General features: G+C 37.5%; 1 protein-coding gene and 1 pseudogene across 21 annotated transcripts in view; both read right to left on the bottom strand.

The window, feature by feature from the left end:
- The window catches only part of LOC129634473 (14-3-3 protein zeta/delta-like), a 40,116-nt pseudogene extending 20,172 nt beyond the window's left edge, over positions 1-19,944 (bottom strand).
- Positions 1-22,572, bottom strand: part of LOC129633627 (craniofacial development protein 2-like) — a 472,452-nt gene extending 449,880 nt beyond the window's left edge. For 9 of the 21 annotated variants that reach the window (XM_055555447.1, XM_055555445.1, XM_055555438.1 and 6 more), the window contains exon 1: positions 22,344-22,571. In XM_055555447.1, the coding sequence (XP_055411422.1) occupies positions 22,344-22,380 (37 nt within the window). In that variant the 5' untranslated portion in view covers positions 22,381-22,571. Of the gene's footprint in view, positions 1-22,343 lie in introns of all 21 variants that reach the window. The other 12 variants (XM_055555453.1, XM_055555451.1, XM_055555436.1 and 9 more) reach the window with 4 other exon arrangements.
- Positions 22,573-27,562: the final 4,990 nt, after the last annotated feature.

The raw sequence follows: 27,562 nt of genomic DNA on the forward strand, positions 1-27,562 counted from the left end.
TTAGTTGCTTAGCCGTGTCCAACTCTTTGCAGCTCCATAGACTGTAGCCCACCAGGCTCCTAGGCCCATAGGGATTCTCCAGGCAAGAATACTAGAGTGGGTTGCTATTCCCTTCTCCAGGGGATCTTCCCAACCCAGGGATTGAATCCAGGTCTCTGGCATTGCAGGCAAATTCTTTACTGACTGAGCCACAGGGAAGCTCAGTTTGAGGGATAAATCTCTTTATTTTTCAGTAACACTTGAGATTTAATAACTGACTCAATGTCATAGCTTAAAACCTCCTCAAATTGTTTATTTAAAAAAAAAAAAACTATCATTATATTTCATTTCTTAACTAGAAAATAAAGGCAAAAAAAGCAAAATTACAATGGAATAATTATTACTAAAATGCTTCTACAGGGAAAACATTTTCTAAGGGGGGGAAAAAAGCATCACTTTTGGTGATGCTATCCTCACCCTTCTTTCTGCTGTCACCTCAGTATTATCCTAAACATTAATGACACTGAATAAGCTTTTTCCATTTTTCTATTCCTTTATGGAGGTTTGCCCTCTCCATAGTATCTGGGCATTTAATAAATGCCCAGGGAAGTATCTTGTCTATCTGTGGTAACACCTGAACTGAGTCTCTATCTCAGGAATGCTTTCTCAATTTGCATACCAAAACAGGCTCTTATCATTTCATATAATGAGCAGACATTCACCTAAAAAATCTGGTTTTGGTAAACCTGTCAGTCAACTTTGATAAATCTCCACAGTTTAAATGTGCCATATGACACTTCAAAATATAAATTCAAATCAAAAATCAAAAGCTAAGTAAGAAACGTTAGAGTGATACATGGTTTTACTTCTAACAGTTTTCTTAAATGAATTGATCAAGTTTAACTTGATCTGCATAAAATGGTAATTATATTATCTTAATTTAAAAGTGTATTTTCTTCAGAGGAACTTAAAAAGAATTTCTAGATGCAATTTTATTAATGCTATAGTTAGATAACCTTGTCTTTTTATAACTGAAGGATAATTTTAACTTTCAAAAGTATATGACAAGAAATACAAACTATCTAAGATTTCCATAGACTGAAGCTTTGAGTAACATTAATACATTTGGAGTTATATTAATATATAACCTTGCTAAAACAGGGAAATTGATTCAATGGGAAAATAAATGAGCTAGATCTATTAAAGATTCTGATCCCAAAGTAAGTTAGAAGACTTTATGAGTCTACTTGGTCAATCTAAATGAGCATCTCTTTACAAAATGAGAAGGATAATAAATCAAGACAAACTCTCCCAGAAACAAAATTCAAATCTAACAATAATTAAATGATTTTGTCTCTGGGTCTGAACTGGAAACAATAGAGGAAAACAAGACTAATCATCTCTTGTTACCTAAGGAAATCTGGAAACTATAGGCAATGGTAGCGATAATAAATATTAACAATAAAAATACATACACACACACACCTGTACACACCAGACTTCACCATGCCTTCTCAATGCCGTGCAGGTGTCAAAATTCGCTTCTGAAACTCCTATTTTTTATTTGTTTGAAATTTTATGTCTTTTTTTATTAATTTATATACAATAAATTTGCTGTTTTTGGTATAGAAGTCTGTGAGTTTTGATGAATGGATAAAATCTTAGATCACCACGAATAAAATATAGAACAACTCTATTAGTCAAAGAAAACTTTTCTACATTGCCCCTTTGTGGTCAACACTTCACACACTCCCAATCCCTAGAACCTTCTGATTTCTTTTCTGTGCTTTTAGCTTTACCTTTTCCAGAATGTTTATATTTTTGATGAAAAATTAATTAATAGTCAATCTAAGAAAGAAATAGAGAATTTTATTTGAGCCAATCTGAGGGTTATAACCCAGCAGATAGTCTTTCAGAAAGCTCTGAGGACTGTTCCACTGGATATAAGTCAAAGCACAGCTGTACATGTTTTCGAGACAAAGGGTCACACATCAAAGTAGCAGACTGACAGTTTACATGGTCCAGATCTGCACATACAAGGCAAGTAGGGGGTCATCATGACTCCTGACAGGATTTAGAAAGGAATCTTGTCTCTTAAGGAGTTACCTTGCTGGCACCAGAAGAAAATTGCTCTTTTTGGTTGAGGAGGTATTCTTGCATCTTCTAAGGAGATCTAGTTAATGTATAATGGAGATATACAACGCACACTAAAAAGAGTTAGTGGCCCAAATGGGCAGAGAGAATTCTATATGCAAAATTCTCTTATCTAGCCTTAAAAATAGCTTTATCTCATATCTATACAGGGGGAGAGAGACAAGAAAATAAATCATACAATAGTCTTTTGTGACTGACTTCTTTCCCTTAGCATAATTCATTTGAGATTTATCCATATTATTGGTTTGTATCAATAGTTTGTTTCATTTTATTGATGAGAATTACTTTATTGTATGAATATATCATAGTTGGTTTCTCCATTCCCACGGTGAAGGATATTAATTATCTCTGTTTTGGGAAATTATAAATAATGCTGTTATAAACATTCACTCTTAGGTTTTGATGTACATACAAACTATGTGTCTCTTGTGGAAATAGTAGTGCGATCGCTACTCACTACTATTGGCACAAATACATTTAATTATATAGTAAACTGTCCAACTGTTTTCCAAAGTAGTTGCACCATTTTGCATCAGCGATTAAGAAGCAGTCCAATCGTCTCACATCCTCATCAGTTCAGTTCAGTCACTCAGTTGTGTCTCTTTGTGACCCCATGAACTGCAGCATGGCAGGCCTCCTCCTTGTCCTTCGCCAACTCCTGGAATTTACTCAAACTCATGTCCACTGAGTTGGTAATGCCGTTCAACCATCTCATCCTCTGTCATCCCCTTCTCTCGCCTTCAATCTTGCCCAGCATCAGGGTCTTTTCCAATGAGTCAGTTCTTCACATTCAGTTCAGTTCAGTTCAGTCGCTCAGTCATGTCCGACTCTTCGTGACCCCATGAATTGCAGCATGCCAGGCCTCCCTGTGCATCACCAACTCCGGGAGTTCACCCAGACTCAGGTGCATCGAGTCAGTGATGCCATCCAGCCATCTCATCCTCTGTCGGCCCCTTCTCCTCCTGCCCCCAATCCCTCCCAGCATCAGAGTCTTTTCCAATGAGTCAACTCTTCGCATGAGGTGGCCAAAGTACTGGAGTTTCAGCTTTAGCATCATTCCTTCCAAAGAAATCCCAGGGCTGATCTCCTTCAGAATGGACTGGTTGGATCTCCTTGCAGTCCAAGGGACTCTCAAGAGTCTTCTCCAACACCACAGTTCAAAAGCATCAATTCTTTGGTGCTCAGCTTTCGTCACAGTCCAACTCTCACATCCATACATGACCACAGGAAAAACCATAGCCTTGACTAGACGGACCTTTGTTGGCAAAGTAATGTCTCTGCTTTTGAATATGCTATCTAGGTTGGTCATAACTTTCCTTCCAAGGAGTACGTGTCTTTTAATTTCATGGCTGCGGTTACTATCTGCAGTGATTTTGGAGCCCAAAAAAATAAAGTCTGACACTGTTTCCACTGTTTACCCATCTATTTCCCATGAAGTGATGGGACTGGATGCCATGATCTTTGTTTTCTGAATGTTGAGCTTTAAGCCAACTTTTCACTCTCCACTTTCACTTTCATCAAGAGGCTTTTTAGTTTCTCTTCACTTTCTTCCATAAGGGTGGTGTCATCTGCATATCTGAGGTTATTGATATTTCTCCCGGCAATCTTGATTCCAGCCTGTGTTTCTTCCAGTCCAGCTCTTCTCATGATGTACTCTGCATATAAGTTAAATAAGCAGGGTGGCCAAAATATTGGAGTTTCAGCTTCAGCATCAGTCCTTCCAATGAGTATTTAGGACTAATTTCGTTTTGGATGGACTGACAGGATATTCTTGCTGTCCAAGGGACTCTTAAGAGGCTTCTCCAACACCACAATTCCAAAGCATCAATTCTTTGGGATTCAGCTTTCTTTATGGCCCAACTCTCACATCTATACATGACTACTGGAAAAACCATAGCTTTGACTAGATGGACCTTTTTGGTAAAGTAATGTCTCTGTTTTTCAATATGCTGTCTAGGTTGGTCATAGCTTTTCTTCCAAGGAGCAAGTGTCTTTTAATTTCATGACGCAGTTACCATCTGCAGTGATTTTGGAGCCCCCCAAAATAACGTCTGTCACTGTTTCCACTGTTTCCCCATCTACTTGTCATGAAGTGATGGGACCAGATTCCATAATCTTGGTTTTCAGAATGTTGAGTTTTAAGGCAACTTTTTCATTTTCCGCTTTCACTTTCATCAAGAGACTCGTTAGTTCTTCTTCACTTTATGCCATAAGGGTGGTGCCATCTGCATATCTGATGTTATTGACATTTCTCCAGGCAATCTTGGTTCCAGCTTGTGCTTCATCCAGCCCAGGGTTTCTCATGATATATTCTGCATATAAGTTAAATAAGCAGGGTGACAATATACAGCCTTGACATACTCCTTTCCCCATTTGGAACCAGTGTTGTTCCATGTCCAGTTCTAACTGTTGCTTCCTGATCTGCATACAGATTTCTCAAGAGGCAGGTCAGGTGGTCTGGTATTCCCATCTCTTTTCCACAGTTTGTTGTATCCACACAGTCAAACGCTTTGGTGTAGTCAATAAAGTAGAAGTAGATGTTTTTCTGGAACTCTCTTGCTTTTTTGATGATCCAGCATGTGTTGGCAATTTGATCTCTGGTTTCTCTGCCTTTTCTAAATCCAGCTTGAACATCAGGAAGTTCACGGTTCACATTTTGCTGAAGCCTGGCTTGGAGAATTTTGAGCATTACTTTGCTAGCATGTTAGATGAGTGCAATTGTGCAGTAGTTTCAGCATTCTTTGGCATTGCCTTTCTTTGGGACCTTTTCCAGTCCTGTGGCCACTGCTGAATTTTCCAAATTTGCTGGCATATTGAGTGCAGCACTTTCACAGCATCATCTTTTAGGATTTGAAATAGCTCAACTGGAATTCCATCACCTCCACTAGCTTTGTTCATAGTGATCTTCCTAAGGCCCACTTGACTTTGCATTCCAGGATGTCTGGCTCTAGGTGAGTGATCATACCATCATGATTATCTGGGTCATGAAGATCTTTTTTGTATAGTTCTTCTGTGTATTCTTGCCACCTTTTCTTAATATCTTGTGCTTCTGTTAGGTCCATACAATTTCTGTCCTTTATTTTGCCCATATTTGCATGAAATGTTCCCTTAGTATCTCTGATTTTCTTGAAGAGATCTCTAGTCTTTCCCATTCGATTGTTTTCCTCTATTTCTTTGCATTGATCACTGAGGAAGGCTTTCTTACCTCTCCTTGCTATTCTTTGGAACTTAAATGGGTGTATCTTTCGTTTGTCCTTTGCCTTTTGCTTCTCTTCTTTTCACAGCTATTTGTAATGCCTCCTCAGACAACCATTTTGCCTTTTTGCATTTCTTTTTCTTGGGGATGGTCTGGATCCCTGCCTCCTGTACAAGGTCACGAACCTGGGTCCATAGTTCTTCTGGCACTCTATCAGACCTAATCCCTTGAATCTTCATCAGGAATTGCTAATGTCAGCTTTTTTTTTTTTTTTTAATTGTTTTAACTATTCTCACTGTGATTTTAATTTTTGTTTTCCTAGTGACAAATTGGAGAAGGCAATGGTAACCCACTCTGGTACTCTTGCCTGGAAAATCCCATGGATGGAGGAGCCTGATAGGCTGCAGTTCATGGGGTCGCTACAAGTTGGACACGACTGAGCGACTTTACTTTCATTTTTCACTTTCATGCATTGGAGAAGGAAATGGCAACCCACTCCAGTGTTCTTGCCTGGAGAATACCAGGGACGGAGGACCCTGGTGGGCTGCTGTCTATGGGGTCACACAGAGTCGGACACGAGTGAAGCGACTTAGCAGCAGTGACAAATTCCATTGAGCATGTTTTCATATGCCTATTTGTCATGTTTATATCTTTTCTACTAAAATCTCTGTTCGGATATTTTTTCTACTTTGAATTGAATGGTTTGTTTTCTTATTTTTGAATTTTGAGTGCTTTTTATACATCTGGTGGCTCCTTCTGAATTGTAATTACAACAGGCAATGAAATCTCCATCCAAGATCTCATCAAGAAACTCTTACACATAGTTTAGGTGACTTGCTCAGAATTTTGTAGTAATCTGTTGTAGCAGTAAATCAAATCCATGTTTTATCCAATCATGCTTTTATTCTACCTCTACTTCTCTGATGAGAATGTAAAGTGCTGTACCTTTTTGGAATTTTATCAATGTCTACCTCAACTTGAAAAGTACAAACCCTTTGACCTAGTAATGCCATTTCTCAAATAATTAATCAGTTACTTAATGTATCAAAAGTGAACTTTTTGACTTAGGATAATGTTACTAATTGGTGTTCTGAAACTGTTATTGGAAAATTAATTTTAGCAAAATTATATGCATAGTTTGATCCATTTTTTAAATAAAAATTATATGCAAATCTACTCAGTCAGTAAATATTCACTAAATATCTTCTGTTTGCCAGAACTAACTGTGCTGTAAACAAGGAATACAGAAATAAGCAATCATGCTCTCAGAAGAAAAAAAATCATATAAAAATGCATTAGACCTTTTGGATAGAAAATAAAGTAACAGTTTGGGGGACAGAAAAAAGAAAATCATGATCATGTGAAATATATCTCTGAAACATCCCAAATAAATCAGTTTTCACTATCCCTCATGAGCATCTGATAGCAAGGTAAACAAGGAACAAATTATACTATAGTGACTAACGTGTGGAGGCAGAAGCAGCTGGTTCTAGAAGACAAAAGTTCAAATCTTAGTTATGTCAGTTTCTACCTGTTTTAGACCTCATCTATGAAATGTGGATTCTACAATTATTGTGTGAATGAGTGAAATATTCCAAGGCAGCATAATGGCTGTCACAGAGGAAGCATAAAACAAATGTCAGCTGCCACTATTTTTACCGTTATTATTACTGAGCAGGACCCTACTGGGACCTTCCCGTGACAGACCCCACCACATGTATGCTGCCTGCCTCTTGATTGTAGAAAAAAGCTTTAGTCTCTCAGGCCTCACCTGAGTCTCACAAACTGGCTCAAGAATTAATGACAGAAGAAATGTGAAATTTAGTAACAAAAAATATCAACTGGGCCAAGAGAACTGGTAACAATTTAAACAATAGAAGAGCCATATAGCAAAGTCATAGAATCTTTGGTCTTTCTACAGGACATAGATAACAGTGTCGATGCCCATTCCTGAGTTGTTTTGCAGATATTGAATATCCCACCAAATGGTAGAAATAAACTGCATGACAACTGTGAACACACAGCCCCCAGACTGTCTGGAGCCTGACAATCGATGTTAATTAACCCTTGTGACAACACCTTGTTACCTCACCATCCATCCACCAGAGCATTGTGCACCAGCTGATCACACATCCTGTGACTCTCTCTTTCACCTTGCCTTTAAAAACCCTTTTGTGTATTATAAACAGTGCTGCGATGAACAATGGAATACACGTGTCTCTTTCAATTCTGGTTTCCTCAGTGTGTATGCCCAGCAGTGGGATTGCTGGGTCATAAGGCAGTTCTATAGATGTCCATCAGCAGATGAATGGATAAGAAAGCTATGGTACATATACACAATGGAGTATTACCCAGCCATTAAAAAGAATACATTTGAATCAGTTCTAATGAGGTGGATGAAACTGGAGCCTATTATACAGAGTGAAGTAAGCCAGAAAGAAAAACACCAATACAGTATACTAACGCATATATATGGAATTTAGAAAGATGGTAACAATAACCCTGTGTACGAGACAGCAAAAGAGACACTGACATATAGAACAGTCTTTTGGACTCTGTGGGAGAGGGAGAAGGTGGGATGATTTGGGAGAATGGCATTGAAACATGTATAATATCATATATGAAATGAGTCGCCAGTCCAGGTTCGATGCACGATACTAGATGCTTGGGGCTGGCGCACTGGGACAACCCAGAGGGATGGTATGGGGAGGGAGGAGGGAGGAGGGTTCAGGATGGGGAACACATGTATACCTGTAGCAGATTCATGTTGATATATGGCAAAACCAATACAATACTGTAAAGTTAAAAAACAAAATAAAAAATTAAAAAAATTTAAAAAAATAAAATAAAAACCCTTTTGTGAAATTTACCAGGGTGTTTGGGTCTTTTAAGAATGACCCATACGTGTCTTGCTTGGCCCTTGCAATAAACCTTTCTCTGCTCCATACCCCAACATTTTTTTGGCCTCACTATACATTGGGCACATGAATTTGAGTTCAACATATCTGCTATCTGAATGAAGAAAAAATGGTAATTTTCAGTCAGGCATAGCAATGATTTTTTTCTGTATCTATAGCAGACTTTGATTTCTAGGCATTTAATTTTAGAAATGTATATTTCTTTACATTATTTATTATTAATTAAAGATGAATATTTTGTGAGGGTCATGGGAGTGGGGAGATCATTTGAGATATTCCTCATTAATATTATCTTCCTTTATAAGTAGAAGGATACAAAATTTACCTATTAAAGAAATATGCTTGAACACTGAAACAGTAATATTGGTATCCCCAAAATAAAAGGCTTGGTTTGTGAATAATAGGAAGGTTGGAAAGAGCTTTGAAATTTCATGGCATCTAATAGCTATAATTAAGGGATCAGTAATGACCACAATTGCATAAGGATCATATAAAGCAATGAGTCACTCATACTGATCCTTAATGATATTGGAAAGGAAAGGTTACATACTCCCAAATTTGTTAATATTTTCTTCACATTTCAAATCTGTTCCTGAAAGATAAGTGCAGCTGCTGCAGAGAGAATTAAAAGATAAAAGCAGTCTTGGGTTCTATAAAACTTAAAGATAAAGATGTTATCCCTGAGGTCTCCCTCAATGCCTATGCATGATGCTTCTGCAATTAGCATTGGCAGTTGATGTTATAGAAATAAACTGCTGAAAGGGCATGCTGTTGAGGAAGGAAATCCTCTAAACAGAATGAGACAGAAGTTTTCTTTCTTTTTTTATTTTTTCCAAAAAGCAAGGGGGAATAATAATAGGAATTTATAAAGTACGCTTTGATTGCAAACTGGTCACCTAAGAGTGTTTTTGAACTGCTCATTATGTTGTCATGTTGCTAAACTCTCTTGACTTGGAAAAAATAAATATGCACTCAACAAAGAAATTCTTCAAATATCTTCCTGAAATTATTGAATTACGTGATATAGAGTGACTATAAATCTGTTTTTATTATTTCCCCCTTTTCTACTGCTTTAGCTCTATTTTCACTTCAGAAGGAAAAGGAAAGTGGTTGTTAACGTGACATCAGAGACACAGTTTCAAAGATGTGTCCCCTGTGGTCTTCCAATCCCACTTGCTGTCTCTATAATTCAGGAAGAAACAAGATTACCTGTTTCATTCCAGCAACTTGACAGCTCTCCTAGCTGAGCTAATAGATTGTAAAGTCCCTCTTAAGTACTTTAGACAAAGAATGCAGCTGTATTCTTGCTTCTGAGATTCCTAATAATTAAACTTAAGTGTGTGCTGTCACAAAAGGGTTGTCTCCTTTTAAATCTCTTTGAGTTTATTTTCTACAAAAGCAGTTAAATTTTCAAGAATGTTTATACCCTTAATTGCAAACTCCTTAAAGACAGGGACTGTTTACTCTTTTTATATCCTCTGCACCTAATACAGTGCCCCCCACAATTGTCAGTGCTTGACAAATATGTAAGGAAAGGAAGGAGAAGAGAAAGGGAAAGGAACAGGGAAATTTCCTGCAGTGAAATAATAACCAGACAGCATCATTCCCTGAACCTTACCCTTGTTCTGCTCAAGAAATTTTAAATATTAAATTGAACTTTTCATTTAGCCATAAATATGAATTTATTTAAAATTATTTAAAACTTATCCTCTCTGAGCCAATACGTAGCTTCAGAGAATATTTAGTATTATGCTGTAATCTCTTTTATGCCACTGTTCCTAAAAATATCATTTGTTGAAATCACCATCCCTCATTTAAAAAAAAAATATAAAATGTTTGGGGCTTCCCTGTGGTCTCATGTTTAAGAATCAGTCTGCCAGCGCAGGGGGACACAGGTTCCATCCATGGTCCAAAAAGATTCCATGTGCCACGGAGCAACTAAACTCATGTGCCAGCAACTACTGAAGCCCACACACCCTAGAGACTGTGCTCTGCATCAACAGAAGCCACTGCAATGAGAAGACCCATGCATTGCAACTGGAGAATAGCCCCTTTTCAAAGCAAATAGAGAAAGCCCATACACAGCAAGGAAGACCCAGTGCAGCCAAAAATACATATTAAATAAATATTTATTTTTTTAAGTTCGGACTGTTTTTTTAAAATACAAAAATGATACATGCTAAACCCAGTCATCTCATCTTTGTATCCCTAGCACCAGATAGCTACATAGTTAGAGTTTGGTAAATGTTGAACTGCATCAAGTAATTTTTAACCCAGATTAAATGCACACATCTCCTGAAAACCCCCTAAGGGTACTGGGGACAAGCTTTGCTGGAGATGAACAAGTTGTACAACTTGAGGAAACCAGGGCCACCTGGGGAGTAAAATCAAGCGTTCTGAGTTTTTCCTTGCAATCCTGCTTCTGAGTCTGATTTTGCCTTCTGAGGCCAAGGAGGCCCTGCTCTAAGGGCACCACAGACAGTCTCACTGACTCCCACCACCCAATGCCAGTACCCTGGGCATTACAGTTGGAATACTTCCCTTGATGAAGAGGAGAGAAAAAGTGCCTTCTCAGAAATGCTCTTTCCAAAGTTAGCGTACTCCCATTATCCAAGAGGGCATAAACCATTGGTCCAAATGATTGCATGCCCCTTACAGTGGGCAATTTGATGCATTTCTCTTTAATAAATGAACCAGCTGAAAAAAATTATTCATGCTTAGCTTAGCACTTGGAAAATGTGTTTAAAAAAAAAACTATTTTAAATACATATTTTTAAAAAGTATAAAAAAGTATGGGGCTTCCCAGGTGGCCCAATGAGTAAAGAATCCGTCTGCCATGCAGGAGACCCAAAAGATGTGGGTTTGATCCCTGGGTGGGGAAGATCCCCTGGAGTAAGAAATGGCAACCCAGTCTAGTATTCTTGCCTGGAGAATCCCATGGACAGAGGAGCCTGGTGGGCTACAGTTCACGGGGGTCACAGAGTCGGACACGCCCTAGCAACTGAGCACACAGCGTGTAAAAAAGTATAAGCTTACCCATGAAGGTTGAGCAGAATTCGCCACCCTCACAATATACCTTTTTGGCATAAGGAATATAGTTGGTTATTTTTAAGAAACAGCAAACAAAGAGAAGCTCTGAAAATGTAATAGGAGTTACCCTTTTACAAGAGAAATTTACACTTATAAGGGAAATTGCCATTGTAATGGTATCTCCCTCTCTGTACCAGGAGGAGGAGAGTGAATAATCTCTAGAAACTCTCATCAATGGAGAAGGCACATAAATCTGCATAATAATCATACCATGTATCATTTTTGCTTTTCCTAGTAATTTCGCATAACCAGCCTCTCCCTGCCCCAACATCTTTATTTTACTTTTGCCTGAAAATGGTGTTTAAGGTGGTGACTTGGGCCACTTCAGGGAGTTACTCAGTCTTCCTGGGTATCTCCTTTATGTACAGGAGGTATGCGTGTGTGTGATAAGTAGCTCAGTCGTGCTCAAACTCTTGTGATCCCATGGACTGCAGTCCACCAGGCTCTTCTGTCCATGGAATTTTCTAGGCAAAAATACTGGAGCAGGTTGCCACTTCCTACTCCAGAGCATCTTCCTGACCCAGGGATCAAATCAGCATCTACTGCACTGGCAGGCAGATTCTTCACTGAATCACTTGTGAAGCTCATACAGGAAGTATAAATGTTATTAAACTTCTGTTTGTTTTTCTCATGTTAATCTGTCATTTAATTACAGGGACGCTCAGCCAAAACCATAGGATGGAGGAAAATTATTGTTCCTCATCTACATCCTGTAAACAAAAGAAAGTTGCCCACCATTTAGTTCCACAAAGATCAAGTCATTAGCTACTGCAATCGCTGTACAAGTACACCCTGAAAGGAGTTCAGGATAAAGCAGGATGTATCTGCTTTGTATATATGACCCCTAGATAGAATGTATATCTAAGGAAGAATTTCACTGGGCCCAGATTCTTGCACCTTCCATACGTTGATAAACATTAAAAATATTAACTGAGATATATGATTCTTGTGACTAGCAGCAACTTTTTAACCAAGATGTGTATTTGATTCTCAGGCCAAAAAAAGGGGGAAAAAAAAAATCATTTGTATACTGACTCCTCCCCTGGGCAGGAGTTCCTCAAAAGCTATCTGAGAAGCTGTCTCCTGTCCCCAGTAAGCCCCCAAATAAAACTGAAATTCACAGCTCTCACATTCTGAGTTGTTTTTTTCCCCCCACTCAATAACCCATTCCCCACTTCCCAAGAATAATCACTATTTATATTTTGACATACTTTCTTCTTGAAAATTTTAATTTTCCTATTGTTTTAATAACTGAGACTTTGTATATAATTTTATATCTTGACTTTTTGCATGGTACTATACCTAATTATCTATGATCCTCTGTAAAATATGGTAGCAATTTACATTCCCACCAGAAGCAAATGAAAGAAATCTTATCACATACTGAAATTTAAAAATATACATTTTGAAAATTTCTATTTTTTTCATTTTTTAAAAAAATTTGTATCATTCTGCTTTGGCTTCAAAAGACTTAGTAGTTTTCTAAACCACTCTCTAAAGGCAAAACAACTCTCAAAGATTCAAACATTTTAAAAAATTTAAGTCATCATGTTTCATTTCTTTCCAGCAGAAAGAAGATTGCTTGATTATTGATCCTGCAATACAGTAGAAAGTGGAGTGGAAACAATTCTAAGAGTCAAATTGCTAATGATCCATATGTATAGTATTTCCATTATCCCATCTCTTAGAGAAAGTTTCAGAACATTTCAGCTGAATAGGTAGGGTTACTTCTTATGGATACAAGTCTCGATACCAACTGGAACTGAATACAAAGATGACCATAAAGAACTCAGAATTTAAGACAGGAGTGGGGGGCCACTTCCAAAAAACGGTATGAACTTTGCTTTTGACTGTATGCTGAACAAGTCGACGGTTTTTCATGTCCAAGAACAGTTACTTAACTTGGACAAGTTTATTTATGGGATCTGGTAGTATCTCATGTCTTCTTGGGAATTTTGAGAGTTGTCTTAGAGGCCAATAATTAAATTAAAGGAAAGAAATCTACTACTTTAATTCAAAATTTCTTTCTTCTAGTTCCCAATCACATGTTAAAAAAAAAAATATGTATATAAATTTTGCTATTTGGTAAGAGGAATAGATTCATCAAAACTGAAAAGTACTGATTCTGTATTTCTCATAAGATCTAAGCAACCGCAAAAAGAAGGCACAAACAGCATGAAAGACTCACTTGGAAATTTCTATTCAGCAAGATGAATAGGTTGAGTCACATGAATTGCCACAATTCAGCTATTTTTAACCTATAGAAACAACAATTTCACATTATTCAACCTAATATACTAGTAAATGTTACTTTTAAAGAGAGAATTCTTGATTGCTGATACCAAATAAAGGGGCAGAAAACCATTCATTATATAATAGCAAGAGTATATGTTGCATCATTGTCGTTAGCAATTAGTAATAATTACTGTAATTAAGAACTTAAGAACTCTGTTCTTAGCCCACACAACCTACTTATGCTCTGACAGGTGCTATAATTTCTTCTGTATATGACTATAAACTGCACTTATCACATTGCTTCACAAATGCCCATATAACTGTAAGCTCTCTGAGGTCAAGTCCCAGGTTGTTATATATAGCACTTTCTCAAGCAGAAAGAGGCACTCAATTATATTTTGAGGATTGATAAACTAACATAAACTGGAAAAATAATTCTGCTGTCCTAGATTATTTTTATTTTATTATTATGGAGAGAATTCATTCAGCTCAGGATAATACAGATTTAAGTTGAGAGAATGCAACCTGGGTTTCAGCTAACACCATTAAACTGTAATGTGCATCATTGTAACATCTTAGATTCAATGAAATATGGTAAATTAAAGGGGAAAATCTTTAATATGGTAAAATGAAACTCCCCGCACCTTTCGTTGTCATGGAGTCACAAACTCTGTTGATGTCATTTCGGAACATTTCTTACCTCTCTGTGAGCAGTGACTCAGGCTCTGGCATAGCTCATGAGCTAAAGTGATGATGCTTTAGTCCCGCCAGATTGTGGAGAACTCATATATTACAAAGAATAAAGCCAATTATTTTTTTACTGTCTGGTTTCTATAGAATATTCTTGTATTGTCAGGCCATAACATCAGCATTGTCATGTCTATTAAATATCTTAAACCATCTGGTAATAAAAGTGAGCAAAATAATTCAAACGGCAATTTCCTTCAAGATTGCTAACGCCCTGATGTGCCTTCCAGTGTACACAAATGGTCTGGATTGCTTTTCCTTTACTTAGGAGTTTGACAGAGTGCCGTCTTTCTCCAAATATAAAAAGGACTATCTAAATGAAAAATCCAAAAGAGCAAACCATTTCCTCCAAAAATACCATTACTGTAATATCATTTTTAGTTTTTGTTGGGTTCATGAAGAGCCCTACTGTGTTTTGTACAGACAGCCATCAATCCACTGTTGTCCTCAGCAGAACGAGGATATTGGATCATATATTCTTGAAATTGTTAGTTCAAAATTGTCTTGATTCTGAGTTTTTACATCTACCATGTGGTGAATATCACAGTCAAAAATGTCTGCATTCTTAACTGAACGTTTTCATTTTTGAATGTTTGCTACCATGCAATTAGCTCAAATATATGATACAATAAAAATAACGTGAAAGCTGGAGTCAACAGCCTTTGAATAGATAAGATAAAGTCATGTCTTAGGACAACTAACCTTTTACTAAAGAGAAAGTGCCATCATTTCAGATTCAGCAGTCCTAGATTAGAGTCCCAGCTCTCATACTCATTAGCTGTGTAAACTCAAAACAAGTGAGAATGATTACTAAAGCCTGTTTTACAGTTGGAAAAACTGAGACTCACTGAGATTAAGAACTTAATCACTTTCCTAATGCACAAATTAAAACACCTGTTACCTATAATTAGTTATCAGCAATATAAATATTATTTTTATTCCTACTTGTTAGTTACATTGTTAATGTAAATAATATTGTTACCTGCAAATGTTAGTCTAAATCTAAAGTATTATCATCATTTAGTTATTGTCTCTGCTAGGCTAAGATCAGAGCAACTGATCTTTGATTGGAGAATCAAATATAAGCAATATTCTTAGTTTTGACTTTTAATAAATATTTTTATCATTATTACATTATTGGAACTTTGTGCCCATATGTGGTCATGCACCCAAGACAACACACAAGGCACCAGGAGATGATACTGAGAAGATCCTTGATCCCATCTTATCAAATAAGAATCATAAAATAATTAAAATTCAGTTCAGTTCATTTCACTCAGTCCTGTCTGACTCTTTGCAACCCCATGGACTACAGCACGCCAGGCTTCCATGTCCATTACCAACACCAGAGCTTACACAAACTCATGTTCATCAAGTCAGTGATGCAATTCAACCATCTCATCCTCTGTCCTCTCCTTCTCCTTGCCCCTTCAATCTTTCTCAGCATCAGACTCTTTTCAGATGAGTCAGTTCTTCGTATCAGGTGGCCAAAGTATTCGAGTTTCAGCTTCAACATCAGTCCCTCCAATGAATATTCAGGACTGACTTCCTTTAGGATGGACTGATTGGATCTCCTTGCAGTCCAAGGAACTCTTAAGAGTCTTCTCCAACACCACAGTTTAAAAGCATCAATTCTTTGGTGCTCAGCTTTCCTTATAGTCCAACTCTCACATCCATATATGACTACTGGAAAAACCACAGCTTTGACTAGACGAACCTTTGTTGGCAAAGTAATGTCTCTGCTTTTTAATATGCTGTCTAGGTTGGTCATAGCTTTTCTTCTAAGGAGCAAGTGTCTTTTAATTTCATGGCTGTAGTCACCATCATCTGCAATGATTTTGGAGCCCAAAAAAATAAAGTCTGTCGATGTTTCCACAGTTTCCCCATCTATTTGCCATGAAGTGATAGGACCAGATGCCACGATCTTAGTTTTCTGAATGTTGAGTTTTAAAACTTTTTCACTCTCCTCTTTCACTTTCAACAAGAGGCTTTTTAGTTCTTCTTTGTTTTCTGCCATAAGGGTGGTGTGTCATCTGAATATCTGAGGTTATTGATATGTCTCCCAGCAATCTTAATTCCAGCTTGTGCTTCATCCAGCCCAGCGTTTCTCATGACATACTCTGCATATAAGTTAAACAAGCAGGGTGACAATATACAGCCTTGACGTACTCTTTTTCCTAATTGGAACCAGTCTGTTGTTCCATGTCCAGTTCTATCTGTTGCTTCCTGACCTGAATATAGGTTTCTCAAGAGGCAGGTCAGGTTTTCTGGTATTCCGATCTCTTGAAGCATTTTCCACCGTTTGCTGTGATCCACAGAGTCAAAGGCTTTAGCATAGTCAATAAAGCAAAAATAGATGTTTTTCTGGACCTCTCTTGCTTTTTTGATGATCCAATAGATGTTGGCAGTTTCATGTCTGCTTCCTCTGCCTTTTCTAAATCCATGTTGAACATCTCATACTGTTGAAGCCTGGCTTGGAGAATTTTGAGCATTACTTTGCTAGTATGTGAGATAAGTGCAATTGTGAGGTAGTTTGAGCATTCTTTGGCATTGCCTTTCTTTGGGATTGGAATAAAAACTGACCTTTTCCAGTCCTGTGGCCACTGCTGAGTTTTCCAAATTTGCTGGCATATTGAGTGCAGCACTTTAACAGCATCATCTTTCAGGATTTGAAATAGCTCAACCGGAATTCCATCACCTCCACTAGCTTTGCTCGTAGTGGTGCTTCCTAAGGCCCACTTGACTTCTTATTCCAGGATGTCTCGATCTAGGTGAGGAATCAAACCATCGTGATTATCTGGGTCCTGAAGATCTTTTTTGTATAGTTATTCTGTGTATTTTTGGCCACCTCTTCTTAATATCTTCTGCTTTTATTTGGTCCATACCATTTCTGTCCTTTATTTTGCCCATCTTTCCATGAAAGATTTCCTTAGTATGTCTAATTATTTTTAAGAGATCTCTAGTCTTTCCCATTCTATTTTTTTCCCTCTATTTCTTTGCATTGATCACTGAGGAAGGCTTTCTTATCTGCCCTTGCTATTCTTTGGAACACTGCATTCAACTGTGTATATCTTTCCTTTTGTCCTTTGCCTTTTGCTTCTCTTCTCTTCACAGCTATTTGTAAGGCCCTCCTCAGACAACCGTTTTGCCTTTTTGCACTTCTTTTTCATGGGGATGGTCTTGATCTCTGCCTCCTGTACAATGTCAGGAACCTCTGTCCATAGTTCTTCAGGCACTCTATCTATCAGATCTAATCCCTTGAATCTATTTCTCACTTCCACTGTAAAATCATAAGGGATTTGATTAGATCATACCTGAATGGTCTAGTGGTTTTCCCTAGTTTCTTCCATTCAAGTCTGAATTTGGCTATAAGGAGTTCATGATCTTAGCCACAGTCAGCTCCTGGTCTTGTTTTTGTTGACCCTATAGAGCTTCTCCATCTTTGGCTGCAAAGAATATAATCATTCTGATTTTTGTATTAACCAACTGGTGATGTCCATGTGTAGAGTCTTCTCTTGTGTTGTTGGAAGAGGGTGTTTGCTATGACCAGCATGTTCTTTTGGCAAAACTCCATTTGCCTTTGCCCTGCTTCATTCTGTACTCCAATGCCAAATTTGCCTGTTACTCCAGGTGTTTCTTAACTTCCTACTTTTGCATTCCAGTCCCCTATAATGAAAAGGACATCTTTTTTGTGTGCTAGTTCTAGAAGGTCTTGTTCGTCTTCATAAAACCATTCAACTTCAGCTTCTTCAGCTTTACTGATTGGGACATAGATTTGGATTACTGTGATACTGAATGGTTTGCCTTGGAAACAAACTGAGATCATTCTGTTGTTTTTGAGATTGCATCCAAGTACTGCATTTCAGAGTCAAAACTGACTCCAAATAAATGCTCTATGTGTACTAAAAAACTATTCCTATTCCAGTGAGTTTTGAGAAAAACGTCTCAATAAAGTAATATTACATCAAACATCTCAATAAAATTCACTAAGATGTGAAGACAATATTTCACTAGAAATAATTTTTAAACATATTCTTTAGACACAAATATTTTCTTCTCCCTAGATTCCTGCACCTTTCTATATTCCCTAGTATATGAGCCACCCATAAACCATCTCAGGAAAATCTAGTTTAAAAGTTTCACCTCCTAGAAATAAAAAGAAGAAATAAGCAGTTGTTCAAATCTCTGAAGTTAATTTCCAAAAACTCTTCTTTGGTATGACACTTAAATTTTATTATGATATTCCCTCTAACATTTTATTTCCTGCAGTGAATAATATACATAGGAAATTCTAAGAAAGGAGAAACGAAAAATATCTTTTTGAGATGGAAGATGTATATTTTGGTAGTAGCATCACATACGATTCCTTCGCAGCAATGAACATCTGCTTCCTTTCATTATGATTGTTCTTACAATTTCAAACAGCCATATGACAGCATTGCCATATACTGGAAATGCAAATGTTCAAGAAATATTCTCAAATGCTCCCTATGAAAGTATAATCAAGAAATAATTTTTAATGATATATGAAAAGCAAAGAATAAGCAAATATAAGGAATCAAGATTTAAATGCATATTTTGTGTGGTGCTTAGTCACTCAGTCGTGTCTGACTCTGTGACCTCATGGACTGCAGCCTACCAGCTTCCTCTTCTAGCCTAGAATTTTCAGGCTAGATTGCCATTTCCTACTGCAGGGGATCTTCATGACTGAGGAACCAAACCATGACTATTGTCTCTTGCACCTCCTGCATTGGCAGACAGATTCTTTACCATGTATACTAAATGCAAGATGTCTTATAACCAAATTTATTGCCCAGTATTTTGATGCTCTAATAAGCAAGCAAAGAAGTAGTAAGATAATTTTACCTTTAAGAGGATGTAAAAATATCTATGCTCATTCCATTCACAAAAGGTAAAACTAATACAAAAGAGAATTTTAGAACGTATTTGCTAAAAGGATTATCAAAGTTACATCTTCTACTTCTGAAGCAAATCTGGGCTTAATTTAAGGTGCTTACTTGATAACTCTGCCTTTTAAAAACTCGAACAATTTACCTAAAGCTGCTGTATAATTTTTGCTGTCAACTTGAGGAGATTTGTTTAAATACTTTATTGTAGAGCATTTTGACAATCCTACAGATTAGATGATATAAATTACTCTTTTTTCTCCGATTCTAGCAGAGCATGTTAAATCCCAATCTTCCCATGTCCTCCCCATCTGTACCTCACAGTAGAGTCCATCCAAAGGAGTCACCAATCCCTTAACACCTGCCGTGTGTTCCCATCTCTGTGCCTTTTTCATGTGAGTTCTCTCTGGCTGGACTGCCCCTTAACCATTTCTCACCATCCTACCCTCCTGTGGCATCTGAAGAATTCCTTTGACATGCAATCTTCCTACATTTCTTCTCCTGTCTGTTTGTATGTAACCTGATGTAATTACTGTCTTCCTGAAACTCTCACATCACTTTGAACCTTTCCTAAGGTACTTATATTCTCATGCTTCTATTATCTTACGATTAATTCTGCGTTTTTCTTATATCCACTTCCCATTATATTCATCACAAATTCACTCATATTCAACATGTACATCGAATGATTATTCTCTGTGTACAGACCATGTACCATGATCTTATTCAGTAAAGATGAATATGATATTACCCTGGCCTCATAAAATTTACTTTGAAAGCATGACCCACTCATTTTTTTCTACCATTCATGCTTTGAATGCTATTGTGCAAATATTAGTCATAAAACAGGTATTTGTATCATTTAAGTCATTACAACTCGAGTGTTGATAATAAACAAAAAATAAGAGAGGTAGCTGACAGTTTTGTATGTTATGTAAAAACCGTTAATACCTGATGTGAAGTCAATGCTCCTCTCTAAAACTGATACGGTAAAAGTAATGACTAACCTTAACTTTGGGGATGCTATGTAATATGGAGAAAATTAGCCTGGAATGTTATGGAAACTAATTTTTTTTTTAATTTTTTCAAGATTGTTCTACCCTACCCTAAGGCAAGATCAAATTTAATTAACATCATTACTGATTCCTTAAATATATCAAGTTTTATAAAGCACCCTCTGGGTCACATTATATGTTGTATAAAACAGAAGGGGGATAAGTTCAATTCAAGTCTAATCATAGAAACCCTAACAATTAAAACTGTTTTCAAATAATTTCACAGACACATGTACTTTGTAAAGTTATTTTTCCAAGCATAAGCACTCAGCATTCAAGTGGAAATAAAGACAAAATATCTGGAAATCTAAGTTAGGGGATAATTTCCATTGTCATGAGTATTTCCTCCCTCCATAACTTGCATATGAGTCAGTGAAAGTCACTCAGTCGTGTCTGACTCTTTGCAACACCATGGACTATACAAGTCCATGAAATTCTCTAGGCCAGAATACTGGAGTGAGTAGCCTTTCCTTTTCCCTTCTCCAGGGGATCTTCCCAACCCAGGGTTTGAACCCAGGTCTCCTGCATTGCAGGCAAAGTCTTTTCCAGCTGAGCCACAAGGGAAGCCCAAGAATACTGGAGTGGGTAGCCTATCCCTTCTCCAGCATGTCCTGACACAGGAATCAAACCAGGGTCTCCTGCATTGAGGGCAGATTCTTTACCAACAGAGCTATCAGGGAAACCCAGGGAAACCTGCATATGATCATACACAAAAGCTCCCTAAAAATCACTTTCACTTAATTTTGGATTATCTAGCTTGGGCAGGCCTAAGAAATTATGAATACCAATAGGTGCTTCCAAAATATCACTTCACAAATGTGATAAGAGATAATTTTACATTTTACATATATACAAGGTCATAATTCCCAGACTAAACAGAAACAAAATAGTATAAAATCACTTTACCTTTTGAGAAAGTATTTTTTTACTTCATTAATCAAAAATAGGCAATGTGTCAAAAATTACACTCATATGCGCACATATCCCATGATCAAACTATTGACAAATTTTAAAACAAATTTCTTTACATATTCTGAACAGGGATAGAGACACCTTTCCACCCAGTCAAATCTTGGGATCTTTTGCACAAACTGCCATCTTTATATCAAATCATAACAAGAATCCACTTTATCAGCAGGAATAAAGTATTTTCCTAAGCACTGCTACCACTGTGTGCATAAGAAGTGAACCTGTGGTGGATTCATTTTGATATTTGGCAAAACTAATACAATTTTGTAAAGTTTAAAAATAAAATAAAATTAAAAAAAAAAAAAGAAGTGAAGCCAGAAGCTGTTGTAAACTAACATACCCAAACTAACACACAAGTGCAAGACTCTGAAATGACTGCACCTACTTTTTGAAAAGTTAATTTTTTTCTGGCAGAGTCATGATTTCTTTATAAAATTTAAGTGAAAACTGGAAGAGTATTTTTCAAACAAAATAAATTTTGTTAAATACTACCCCTTAAACAGAAGCAAGGAATTGTTAAGAAGAGCTCTATTTTCCTTATTTTCTGTGAAAATGATTGTGCCAAAAAAGAAAAAAAAAGTTATCCAGGAGTTTCTGGTCAATATTAGAGAAAGAGAAAGGGGAGGGTGGGGCAGGCGGTGTGTGTACATTCACACCAGAGCTATGGCAGATGGTGACTTAAAGATCTTTTCTTGTTACTGAATATTTCCCTTGTTGTGTGATTGTGCCCTAAATTGGTTCTGATAGTGTTATGGATCTTGGTGTTAATTTTTGAGTTAGGACTATCATACATTTTCTGTAAAGACACAGACAGTAAGCATTTTAGGATTGGAGGGCTACTTAGGTCTGTCATACTTTATTCTTTGTTTTCTTAAAAACCCTTTAAAGAAGTGAAAAACATTCTTAGCTTTTTGGCTATTCAGTAACAGGCTAAGGCTGAATTTGGGCCTTGGGGCCTAGTTTGCTGACCCTCCTTTGAATTATCATTAGATGGCAGAGCATGTTGCAAGTTGTGTAAGATGTGTAGCAGTAAATATTAACCAAATGCAAAACCTGTTCTGATAATTTTTTAAATGGAATAAAATCAACAGACCTGGTGTTGCCTTAGGAGGAGTTTCTGAATTCGGCATCTTCTAGGAGTTTCCATTGAGACAGTGACTCCATGGGGCTCTGCAGTCAGAGGAAATTTAACCAGTGAAAATTTCCAAAGCTCACTAGCTAAACTACATTTATTTTCCGTCTTTTTTCTGTTTCTTTCTCTCTCTGTCTTTCCCTCTCTCTGTTACACGTGCACTCACTCACTCACACCCCCTCGTCTTTGCATTAAATAGATGCAGAGCAGCTGTGTGCAATTGTTTTCTGAACCTGAGCAAAAGAGCCTTCTCAATTCCGCAGTACTTTTAAGTTGTGTCTTTCTAAATATGTGCTGCTGCTGCTGCCAAGTCACTTCAGTCATGTCCAACTCTGTGCAACCCTATAGACGGCAGCCCACCAGGTTCCCCCGTCTCTGGGATTCTCCAAGCAAGAACACTGGAGTGGGTTGCCATTTTCTTCTCCATCTAAATATATCACTTTAACCTTAAGACAATCCATCCTATTTGCTTTCTTCTGTCCAGATTTTTTGGGTACATAGGGATTTTTCTATTTCACTGAACAAATCTTTATCAAATGCCTACTATGACCACACCAAGATTCCTAATTTTAATGTGGATATTAATCCTTTGGGATTTTGTTTAAAGGCAGGTTCTGATTTAGTAGGTCTGAGGTGGTGCCCACGATTCTGCATTTCTAAGGAGTTCTCAAGCGAAGCTGATGCTGAGCATTTCCAAGCCATAATTTGAGCAGCAATAACATGAGGAAAACAGGTGTGTATAGAGGCGATTACAATACCACAGTGGTGAGCGCTATTTGAAGAAAATGTGTTATGAAAGCATACAAACTTGAACAGAACACACATTTCAAAATTCAGGAAAAACTTCTTGGAGTGTGTAAGAACAAAACTGATTTTAGGAAGAGTAGGGGTGATGTGGATAAAGCAAGAGTGCAAGTAACAAGGCAGGGAAAGAGGTGGAGCTGAAATTCCTGGTAGAAGAAGCAGAAGACCATGCAAAGCAGATGTATAGTGGCTATCAGAAAAATATGAAATAAAAAAAAAGGAGTGGGTAACTTAGAAGACAAAGCAAGGAGTATTTAAAGGAGAGAGAGAGTGACAGTGGTTCCATTTAGAAAAAGTTGAAAAGTATCTATTAGATTTAATAATGACATTTGGTGATCTTGGTGAAAATAATTTCAGTAACTGAGTGGACACAGAAGCCAGATTACAGCAAGTTACAGAGTACTGGGCAGGTAAAGAAAGCAGATGTTTTGTGTTTGTTTTGTGATAGAAGAGACTCGAGTTTTTCAATTCTTCTGGGAAGAATAAAGTAGGGAGAAATTGAAGACACAAGAAAGAGGAAATGATCAGTACATTAAGATCCCTGAGGAGGGAGCAGATGAGCTCAAAGGCAAAACTTGGAAGAATATTAGGAGATTCCTAGGTATATTTCACTGTAACAGAAAGAAAGAAATTTTTTAAAGTCAGTGTAGACTGAGCCAAATCTGTGTTTGTTGGTTGAAAGTTGAAGGAGATCCCCTCTGTAACTTTTATGTTCATTAAAAATTAGGAATTATATTTTTATTCTGAGGGGAAAGGCAATAAGAGCAGGAGTTTCAAAAGCATGGAAAAGAAATTTATGGGAAATGGAAAAGATATTTAGTTTAAAAAAGGCTAAAAAATGTCCACATGTATTTGATCTCCCAACTGTTTTGTGTTTTTATGCTGGAAGACACAATGGATGTGACAGTGCTCTGAGTCCTGGCCCACTTCCACACTAGCAGGAATCCTGTTTTCCTTTTGCCAAGGCGGAACTTCACCAGGTCCTGGTATTCTGGCTGGATTTTCCTCTACCTTCCCTGTTATGAATACAGGTCCCTTCATTCACATCCTATGCTTTGGGCCTGGACTCCCAGGTTACTAGCACAAACCTCAAGTTACTCAGAGTTTATTATACTACATGGAACTTGCTTCTCAGGTCCTCTCATTTCATGCTTACTCACTTGTGTATCCCTATGCATATGTGTGTACACATGTGCACACACACACACACACACACACAAACACATACTCTTGTGTCCTCAAAACTCTCCACTTAGATCTCCTAGATATCTACCACTATTCCAGACATCCTGGAATGTGAAGTCAAGTGGGCCTTTGGAAGCATCAATACAAACAAAGCTAGTGGAGGTGATGGAATTTCAGTTAAACTATTTCAAATCCTAAAAGATGATGCTGTGAAAGTAATGCACTCAATATGCCAACAAATTTGGAAACTCAGCAGTGGCCACAGGACTGGAAAGGTCAGTTTTTATTCCAATCCCAAAGAAAGGCAATGCCAAAGAATGCTCAAACTACCACACAATTGCACTCATCTCACATGCTAGCAAAGTAATGCTCAAAATTCTCCAAGCCAGGCTTCAACAGGACATGAACCATGAACTTCCAGATGTTCAAGCTGGATTTAGAAAAGGCAGAGGAACCAGAAATCAAATTGTCAACATCCATTGGATCATAGAAAAAGCAAGAGAGTTCCAGAAAAGCATCTACTTCTGCTCTATTGACTATGCCAAAGCCTTTGACTCTGTGGATCACAACAAACTGTGGAAAATTCTTCAAGAGATGGAAATACCAGACCACCTGACCTACCTCTTGAGAAATCTGTATGCAGGTCAAGAAGCAACAGTTAGAACTGGACATGGAACAACAGATTGGTTCCAAATCAGGAAAGGAGTATGTCAAGGCTGTATGTTGTCACCCTGCTTATTTAACTTATATGCAGAGTACATCATAAGAAAAGCTGGTATGGATGAATCACAAGTTGGAATCAAGATTGCTAGGAGAAATATGAATAACCTCAGATATGCAGATGACACCACCCTTAGGGCAGAAAGTGAAGAAGACTAAAGGGCCTCTTGTTCAAAGTGAAAGAGGAGAATGAAAAAGTTGGCTTAAAACTCAACATTCAGAAAACTAAGATCACAGCATCTGGTCCCATCACTTCATGGCAAATAGATGGGGAAGCAATGGAAACAGTGACAGACTTTATTTTGGGGGGCTTCAAAATCACCGCAGATGGTGACTGCAGCCATGAAATTAAAAAACACTTGCTCCTTGGAAGAAAAGTTATGACCAACCTAGACAGCATATTAAAAAGCAGAGACATTACTTTGCCAACAAAGATCCATCTAGTCAAGGCTATGGTTTTTCCAGGAGTCATGTATGGATGTGAGTTAGACTATAAAGAAAGCTGAGCACTGCAGAATTGATGATTTGAACAGTGGTGTTGGAGAAGACTCTTGAGAGTCCCTTGGACAGCAAGGAGATCCAACCAGTCCATTCTGAAGGAAATCAATCCTGAATATTCATTGGAAGGACTAATGTTAAAGCTGAAACTCCAATACTTTGACCACCTCATGAGAAGAACTGACTCATTTGAAAAGACCCTGATGCTGGGAAAGATTGAAGGCAGGAGGAGAAGGGGATGATAGAGAATGAGATAATTGGATAGCATCACTGACTTGATGCACATGAGTTTGAGTAAACTCTGGGAGTTGGTGATGGACAGGGAGGCCTGGCATGCTGCAGTTCGTGGGGTCGCAGAGTCAGACACGACTGAGCGACTGAACTGAACTATCCTTATGTGTAAAATCCACAAAGCTCCTTTTCTTATCGGTGATTGACCAGTGCAATCTCTAACCACCCAATCTAACTCCAGAGAAGAATTGCAGACTATTGCATTTTCTCTATAATGCCTGCTTTTGATTCAAGACCACATCTGACAAGGATCTAATAAAATCAGTATAAGATGTATGAGTCATTTTTCCTTCTGAGAGTAAAAATCTGAAGCTTGATTCCTGTTCACAAGTGCTGCTACAAGGCTTTACAGAGGATGGAAAAATTTCTAGTCCAGAGTTATCTGAAAGAAATTAATCTATGAACTCATCAGATTTCCTTTACCTGACTTAGTAGGAAAAAAAGTATGGTGGGGCAAAGGGGAAGTTGATGCAGTTTAATATCCAAATTGTTTTAGGAAAGCCTTCAGGCATATTGATTATGAGTGTAATCCTCACACACCACCTTTGATTCTACTATTTAGGAAAATTAACGTCTTAAATGAATTGACATTTAGAATTGTCCAAGTGTTTTATGATAATAAATAAGAGACTTTCACCTAATTTGATAATTGTTTTTAAAACCCTCTACAGACAAGACATGTGGCTGGTTCTTTGTCCCCTAGAGCAGACCACATCCACAGCGTGTGTTCAGAGGCCTTTGTCTACAAGAGCAATTGTTACTAATTTTGTTAATGACCTCCTCTCCCTTACTCCACTAAAGGTTAAATTTACCAGAACCATTAACTAGATACAACGGTTGCTGCTATTAATGAAAATTATATCAAGTCCTAAAGTTACACCACAGAAGAATTAAAAGAATAATGTTAATGATGTCACATTTTAAAATATAAATTTCTGAACAATAACTATTTTCCACTGTTAATTTGCTTTACTCAACATTGTTAACTTCACCCAGAAAAATATGCAACCTTGAAATAGAATCAAGTGTGTTTATACCGTCAGTTACAAATACAGTCTAGCTCCTTGAAGATTCAGCTAACTCATTGATACAGATCAAGTTTAAGGTTATCTGGAGACAGAAAGCCCCTCATAATTTACAAATGTTCTGCAAAATTCTGGACATCTCTTTCATCTCCACATATATTAATATTTTGCATCCAGGCATTTCCCAAGTTCTAGGGCACACAGATATTCAAAGCAAACAGGTATCTGAAGCAAACAGTTGAACCCATGCATAAATTTCCCACTTCTACTCTTTCAGCAAAGAAAATTGGAGCATCCCCTTCTTACTGAAATTGTCACTCAAGATCTGTGGGTCCCAAACCTTTGCTCCCCCACTACGTGGGCCTCTGCTTTCAGGAAAACAAGTGTAATCAAAATCTCCTGCAAGGAAATCCATCAGTCTCTTTCTCCCTTTCTCCCTCTCTCGGCCTCTTGTCCTGCTTCCTGTTCCCTCTCTTCTGCTCTTTACCTCTCACCTCACTCATACACATGGGCACACGCAGAGAGACATGTTTGTGGACGCAGTTTTCTTTCCTTCTGCTAAAAATGACTTTTTTAGCAAGCACTCAAGTTTAACACCTAACACGAGAATGTTCCTCTGAAGAAACTTGTAGATAGTTATGCTTTGCTTTTCATTTT

Source organism: Bubalus kerabau, chromosome 19 (assembly GCF_029407905.1).
Source record: "Bubalus kerabau isolate K-KA32 ecotype Philippines breed swamp buffalo chromosome 19, PCC_UOA_SB_1v2, whole genome shotgun sequence".
Lineage (NCBI taxonomy): Eukaryota > Metazoa > Chordata > Mammalia > Artiodactyla > Bovidae > Bubalus > Bubalus kerabau.